The sequence below is a fragment of the Corylus avellana genome, chromosome ca7 (assembly GCF_901000735.1).
Source record: "Corylus avellana chromosome ca7, CavTom2PMs-1.0".
NCBI classification, from domain to species: Eukaryota; Viridiplantae; Streptophyta; class Magnoliopsida; order Fagales; family Betulaceae; genus Corylus; species Corylus avellana.
Window position 1 is genome coordinate 27,890,129 of NC_081547.1, and position 8,646 is coordinate 27,898,774.

At 32.5% G+C, this 8,646-nt stretch overlaps 1 protein-coding gene across 1 annotated transcript; it reads left to right on the top strand.

The window, feature by feature from the left end:
• Positions 1 to 7,667: 7,667 nt before the first annotated feature.
• On the top strand, positions 7,668 to 8,399 carry LOC132188105 (probable transcriptional regulator RABBIT EARS). Its single transcript, XM_059602511.1, has one exon. The coding sequence runs from the start codon at positions 7,668 to 7,670 to the stop codon at positions 8,397 to 8,399; it is 732 nt and encodes a 243-aa protein (XP_059458494.1).
• Positions 8,400 to 8,646: the final 247 nt, after the last annotated feature.

The following is an 8,646-nucleotide window of genomic DNA, read 5'->3' on the forward strand; positions in this document are numbered from 1 at the left end:
ATAAGAACTGAACGTAAATACCAAATATTTTCTTCATTTTTCAATTCCTTATATATATGTACGTGGGTCTCGGCTTTTAGTTGGGTCATGCAGATCGGTGGTAAAGTCCGCCATTCTCTGGGTTTTGTTGATGGATGGAGATTGTCTACAATTTTCTGTCCACAAACCAGGGGGCTTCAAATTTCAGGACCTTTTGTGGGACTTCCATAGGGGAGCCCTTATCAGAATAGGGGGACCATATAAGCCCCTCACTAAAAATCCCCAATTATAGGGAATCCTAAAATCCATCCATCATTATCAAAACGACAAATTCGCATTTGATGAGTTTTACTAAAAAAATTATATCTTCAGTTTTGGATGCTGGATTTGAGCAAGTTTGATGGTGTTAAAAAGCTAATTCAAATATCTACAAAGTCATATTTCAGGAGGTTTGGCTAATTATGATGTTTACTAGGTCAAAACGGACTGCAAATGAAATATTTGGAATCTGGACGAAAATAAAGGCAAGCATTCAAGAAAAAAAGACTTTTAGAGAATGTTTTATTCCAGCAAATAAAATAAATCTAGCAATCAAATATGTTTTATTCTAGTCTTCTAGAAAAATGATAGAGACACAACTTAAAGACACAACTTTGGCCTAACTTTTCTTTTATATGGTTATTTAAAAAAAAAAAAAGCAAAATAAAAAATAATTTTTTTTTTAAGTAATAACATCCTATGTGGTCCTTTTTTTATTCGGTATTTTTTTAAAAAAAATACCAAATAAAATAAAGGACCATATAGAATGTTATTACTTCATAATTTTTATTTTATTTTATTTTTAAATGACCACATAAGATAAAAGTTGGGCTAAAGTTGTGTCTCTATCATTCCTCTTTATTTTACTATTTACGTTATTTAAATTATGATTTTATTTAATTGTAATAATTTCCTTTATTATTCTATAAATTTTCATAATAGGGTTTACTTTTGTTCCAAGTTTGCTTATTGTTATAAATACAGTAGACCTAATATGTAAAAGGCAGAGTTTATGTATTTTTTTTTTTTTTTTTAATCTATCAATATGAAACACTCTATGAGTAATTTTCTATCCCTTTTGCATTGGTTTCTTGATAAAATCTTGGTTTAAGAAGAGTTGTGATTATATTGTTGTTTGCTATTGCGAAGCCACTATGCCACCTTGCATCAATAAATCAATAGTACTTAGGGCAGGACCATGTACCATTGGGTTGCATAATTTTATTGTTAAACAGCTCCATCTATAGTTAAGCTTGTCGCACAAATGTTGAGAGAACCTAGGCTAATTAGTTAAATCATCTATTTATATTTCTAGTTTAGCAAGAAGACAACATAATCCGGCCAGCAATTAAAGGAATTCATGTTCCCTTGCTTTGGTCTAGTTGAGATTAGGGAGAAAAGTATTGGAATAGGTACAAAAATATGAATGTTTAACATCATGTTATTAAGTTTTAAATCATAAGTATAAGTTTTTGAGTCAAGTAAGTTAATATGAATGACATGTTAATGTTTTTTTTTTTTTTTTGGAAAAACTTTATTGGTAGATATCATAAATGGATCATTGACAAAGCAATTGCTCTGTCAATCAAATGTCTCTGATATAAGAAGGACCATCTTCTAACCATACAATATTATTGGCATGTTTAAGAGCCAGTTTTGCTAGTTTATGGGCCACCCTATTCGCCTCACGATACACATGATTTACTTGCCACTTTGAGAAAACATTTAGACAAAGCCTAACATCTTGTTAATGTTATTTTAGTAAGGATAAAGTTTTTTTTCAAACTAAGTTAAAATAAACTCTTTCAATTCAAGTTATTAGACCAATATTGTCTTTAAAGCATGTAATTCTTTATCCTAAAAATTTGATTCAAAGAGTAGTTCAAATAAGTTTAGGATCCGAGAAAGAGGTCATTTGCACAAATAGATACGTACTACGTAAAAATAAAAAATAAAAAAATAAAAAATCAAATTCAATGAATTTGAGGGGGAAAAAAGTCCCGAAAAGTATTGAAGTTCCTTTGACTGTGCATTATTAGAAGATATATATATATATATTATATATATCCTGACCCTACTCCATCTCCATATTTCTTAAATCAAGGCCCATAAAAAAAAAAAATCAAAGCCCAAGGACAATATGATCGTAGAACACAGCCTGCCTTCACTTGTTGTTTTTTGCTACGGAAGCATTACTTAAGATGAACCCCACGCCGTGGGTCGTCAATGACCCACAACCTGCTGTGGGGCGGCTTGTGGTCGTAATTGTGGGTTTTTTTTTATTTTTTAAATATTATTATTTGTATTTATTTTTAATAAGGGTATATTTATATTTCATAACTTTTAAATGGTATAAAAGATATTTCACTTGTTATAGTTTGAGTTAAATAGAATGAGATGATTGAAAGGGGTTGATACATCGAACACTCACACTGCAAATTTTGTTAACTTTAAAGAGAAATGTGTGGTAGTTTAAAGCGTAAGTAAAGTTTAAAGTGCAAAAACTAGAGAGGTCGGAAGGCCGAAACCATACTAAGACCAAGCCTAGCAGCCAAACTATGCCTAGGCCCAAGCCCCAGTATTGACCAAGGAAGGGCCCGATGGCCAAGTCCACACGAAGTCCGAGACTAAATGAAACACTTGCGTCTCTATGAGACACACCATAGTCAATCCTTTCTCCCATTAGGCTAGGTAACGGTCTCCCACACCGGAAACCACACTTATATTCCCTGAATAAGAAGTCTAATTAGAGGCCCCTAAGTCCCAGATGAGAGAGAGCAGGAATAGTAGCCTTAGCCAAATCCTTTCTAAATCTCCTTTCACTATGCCTTCACCGAATTGGACTTCAAAGCACTTTCTATCCCTCGACACCGACAACTTTCTGAAAGCTTCCCCCTTGTTTTGCAAGAAGAGCTATGCCACTCATGCTCGTTCAAAAATTTACTTCAATACGTGATTTATAAAATTATTATTGAATTAAAATCTAGTGAAAATTCATTAAAAATTTATTAGCGGTTCTAAATAAATGTAGAACATATTACATATATATATATATATATATATATATAATTGCAACTTTATCGAAAATTACCACATAATAGAATTTATATAAAACCTCAAATATGACGTGTGACAAGATAATAAGTAAGTGTTTAAGAATGACGAGAAGACAAATATGTCACCAAGATGTTGATATAGTATACCTACAAAATAATAATAATAACGGATAGGGTTTAGGGTAGGGTTTAGTCAAAATAGGGATTGTAACAATCTTATCACTGATAATGTGAAAATTAGTCAAAATAAAGAAATGTTATGAGTCTTTTCAATCGCTTATTATTTATTAAGATATTTATGTCAATGTTACTGGTTAGATTAAATTTTAAAAAAAAATTACTCCTTTCCGCGGTGGAGGGTCCGGCCGCCCTGAAAACGTCATGTGGGCTGTCACGTGGCTTTAATAAACATCATTTAAACTGTCACGTAATTTATAAGCAAATTTAAGTAAAAATTGTAATACTCTTAAACATTTTCTTAGCAACAAACTAATTAACAATTAGTGTCTCTTTCTATATACTGACTTTGTAAATAAAGGACAGCTCACATTAGACAAAATAAGCAACATTTCGTAGCTAGTTTCAAACTACAAATGGCGTGTTACAACGTATGCATGACGTACACTATCAATGACATTTGATCATGGAATTTGATTGTAAGAAAGTCAATCTTATCCCATATATATTCCATATGCATAAACTCAAGAGAAAACTTAAATACTATATATATATAGTATTTTCAACTTAATTAGGAGAACCCTCAGCAAACATAATTTATTGTTCTTGCAAATGTTGTACCTAATGAATACCATTGATGATACAATGAACCACACTACCGATCGAGCCCAAGTTGAGAGGTCGATCTGCAAATTAAAGAGATGAAAAGGAAGAGAGAGTTTTGTTGGATGTACCGATGAGAGTAATCTTAAAGCAAAGTGTAAAAGAATGGTGGAAATGGGTTATACTTGAAGAATGGTTATTCTTGCCTTACATACCCTAAGGGTTTCTTCTTTTGTATAGCTCAAGCCACGAGTCACTCGGTTATTGGCCAGAACCTTATCTTGATGTTACTCTCAATCAGTGTTTGTGGCAAGGTACGTAATTGGGAAAAGGATCCTCTCCATTTCACTTGAAATGAAGAGGGTCCATTTCAAGTGAAATGGAGAGGATCCAGGTCCACGTAATTGCTCCATATCGCTGTCCTTCTACTCTCATTATTAAATTAATGTTAAGATACGTGCTTCTTGACACTACCGTAACCATCACCCTATTCCCTACCGGGGGGAAGTGATAGGAGTGATGGTCGTCTACTACACTCTCATCTTAGGGGCCGTGCCATTGGGCTAGGTAGGTATGAATTTAATTCAATACATTAACATTATATATATATATATATATATATATATATATATATATTCTCTTTCATATTTGATAAATGCTTGTGTATATATATACTAAACTTATTTTTGCAGTTTGTGTCACCAAGTGTCATGTCATACCAAATATCAAACCCGGCCCACTCATCTGTCAGTCGGCTAAAAATGTCTAATTGTTCCTTACACTCCATTATGGATTTTAATAATTAATAAAATAATAAATTTAAAAAAAAAAAGCCATTTTTTAAGCCATCTCTTTGTTGGTTTATGATCAAGTCATAAACATTGAGTAGGCGTCGTGTTTTCTTTCAAATTTTCTTCTTCCACAAGTTGAGAAATAAGACATAGTAGATAGAATCTATCTGTATAAGACAATCTTAGAAGTATATTTAATGAAGTAAGGATTATATAGTCTTCAGCAGTCAATCATTTTGATAATTATATTATAAAAATCTTGCCTGATTGTTTAAAGCTTTTGGAATTATGCATGTAACCTACCTAGACCCGCATTCTTTCCATCTAAGTTTTATATATATATGTGCTTCAATTCAAATTAATGGCTTTTGACCACCGATGAGATGGAATTCAATAAATTAAGTGCTATCCAGAACAAAATTCAATAAAATGCTTCTACCTCCCCCCCCCTCAAAAAAAAAAGAATGGTTGAAAAGTTCTTATTTGGAGACTCGATGTTAGTGACATGCATGTATACCGTTAAATCAACGCTATAAAATTTAATCTGGATCATACAATAGTTTCTCGGAGAGGCCGAATCCGGTTCCTCCCCTCTAGTTTTCCTACCTACCCATGAATAACTTATCCGCGTTAAAGGTGTGAAGAGTTATCACATATATAGTACTTAGGAATATGATAAGATTTTTTTGTTAATTCATAATTATCATGTATAATTCTTTAAATTCTAACTATTTATTTCAAATTAATTGATTTCAGCTCTGCCAAGTCAAAATTTATTACTTTTAAAATGTAGTAAAACGTGGTAACTAAACACTGAATTGATCATAGAAGTAATAAATATTAATGTGACGAAATCTAAAGTACTATTTAATTTGAAAGTAATAGTCAAGATTTTAAATAATTCTACACGATAAAATACCCTAAAAATTATAAACCATTAATCTGATCCGAATTATATATGTCTATTATCTCTATTTTAGAACATGTTGGAACCTTTATTTCCTGAACTAGTTGTACATATACGGTCTGCAGGTTTTTCTGCCCAGTATTTATGTGAAATTGGACTCGATCAGACATTAATTGGCAATGCATTGCCATATGGCACGTGTCTCAAAATACGTGCTCGCATCTTATTATATTTTGTTCAAACATGAAATTAGATCCATAATCCATTGTAAAGAGTATATAATTTTGTACTTTTTTCCTACGAAGGAGAGAATATTTAAGTATATATCAGTTTTGGGGTGGAAAGTTTGCATGATCCAAGTGATTTTATAATCAATTGAATTGTTTATATATATATATATATATATATATATATATATATATATATAAAGGATATTTGGTTTTAAAAAAAGACATACGGTAAATTATTCTATTTTAACCTTATATATATAAAATAAATGAAATAAACCCAAAAGGATATTCGTGATAAAACAACAATATATAAAGATAATTAATTCTTGAGAGAGAGAGAGAAAATGTGTTTAAATACGTTATTTGACTTGTTAACTAGACGTGATTTGGAAGGAAAATCCCAAAGATTCTGAGCACGACACATCCAGAAGTTTTGAAACGACCAAATCAAGGTTATAGGCCTATCATGCAGCATGTTGTTTAATTATTTGTTTATTTTAATATTTTTGTTTAGGGGATAGAATTATTATAATATTTGGAATGAAAAACCAATGACTTCAGGAAATGACAATCACCTAATTAAATGAATTGTCATGATCATTGCCGTAGCATTGGCTTAGGCTAGTCATGTTGTATCAATCTTCAAAGATGCTTGTCTTTAATTTCTAATATAGTTTTCAAGGATAGTCTTCCTTCCCATTTATAAAAGGAAAATGCTTTTGGAATACTACATTTTTTTACTACAATTACATTGCACATTCCTTCATGTTGATTAAGAAAAAAATTTGACAAATAAATTTAATTGTTTAATAACTAATTTGATTTGTTTCACATAAAACAGTCACGTTAATTTAAAAGAGAGAAATATTATATATTACTTTTTTTGTCTCACAATGCTAATATAACAATCACAATCAACCAATATTGGACATATAGACTTTATAACAATAACATATCAAATGGTTAGTGAGTTATTTATACTAGAAACCATGTTTTTATCACACAATACTGACGTGACCGTTTCAATCAATCAATCCTTAGATCATTTATTGCTTAAAAATAATAATCAAATGGCTTATTAGAACTGCTACATCAGCATTATGTGATAATTGTAAGATAAAAATATAGTATATATATATAGCATTACTTAATCGTTAGTTGAGACCGCCGCATCAATATTATATAGTGATTAAAAATGCTTACTCTTATAGAAATGCCTATTGTGAGTTTAAAACAAAGTAGCTTTCTGTGTTGTCTTCATATGAGATAAAAGAATTTGACAAAGTAGCTTTCTGTATTATGCCTTCATGAAATAAAGAATTTGTTTAGTAGCCACCATGCACATGTGGTCCTCTTGTTGTTTTCATTATTGTCCTTTTTTTGGGGGTTGAACAGGAAAGATGGAATAGATGGTTTTGAATCTATAATTAGGGATTGCAAAATATTGAAGCTTTCTAGTTTCTACCATCTAATCTAATTAGTGCACGGCAGCTTCAGAATTATTGTCACAAAATCATATCCTAACTATATATTATGCTTTCTCATATATATCAATGACCGTTAGTCATTTCCTCCATGTGGATCAATCAAATGCATGACAGTTTGCTTAAAGTAGGACCCCTGTAGAAATTGCCAAAGTAACATCGACTGTGTAGCAAACCTACTAAAAACCAACAGAGTAGTTTCAGTGCAAGAGCCAAGGGAAAGCAAATATAGTAACCAGACCTTTTCTCCTCCTCATAGATTCTCCAGTTGCTTTCATGCATTCAATATTATTACCTTATATCTCTCACACCCTATAGCCTCCCGGAAAATCAAACCCTAGCGCTATTCCTTTCTTTTATATATATATATATTGGCTTGATTTTCGGCCGGTGGAAGAATGATGGAGGAAGCTCCAGCTCCAGCCCCAGCAGCTCCTTATTGGATGTGGATGAGGAGGAAACAAATCTTACAGTCGCATTCTCCGCCATCAATGACTACTTTTTCTCTTAACAACAACTCATGGGAAGAGAGGGCGTTTGCAGAAGACGCAGCTGGCGGGGCTCTTGGGGGATGCATATGGCCTCCAAGATCTTATTCTTGTAATTTTTGTAATAGAGAATTCAGGTCTGCACAAGCCCTAGGTGGCCACATGAACGTCCATAGAAGGGATAGAGCAAGGCTCAAACAATCTCTTAGCCCCATCAATGACCATTCTAGCCCTACTACCGTTGCATCTCCAGGTGATTCTAGGGTTTCAGCTGCCTTATCGAATATTCCAGAAAATTTAAGTGAAAATCATGATCATACTTTTGCCTCTGCTTATTCTTCTTCTGTAATTGCTCCATCTTGTTCCGAGACTGTGGGGGTTAGACTGGAAAAGAGTACTACTCCTTCAAGGGCTCATCAAGATCACTCTATATGTCTAGGTTATGATCATGATTATGTTGAAACTGATTTGTCTGTGGGCATGAATAATCCGTTTGTTAGTAGCAAAAGATCTAAGACTAGTGCAGTTTCTTCACTGTCCTTCTTTCTCAAGGCTTGTTCAGATGATAATGCATACCATCTTCAGACGACAGCTGAGGACTTGGATCTTGAGCTCAGGCTTGGTGATCCACCTAAAGTGAAGTAATTGCATTTTGTTTGTTGTATGGAAGAGAGAATCGTTGATGTTAATTTGTTTCTCTTTCCTTTCCTACCTGATCTTATTGATCTTAAAGCTAACAGGCAGAGGTTATATTGAATCTTGATTAATGAAATGAAAAGCTTGTTTTTCAATGGTGTTGACTTAATTATTGTGTCCAATTTTTCTGATGATTTCATTTCTATCTGTTCTGGAGCTAGCTGTCCTGTATGATAATGATCAGCTGGGTTTGCCA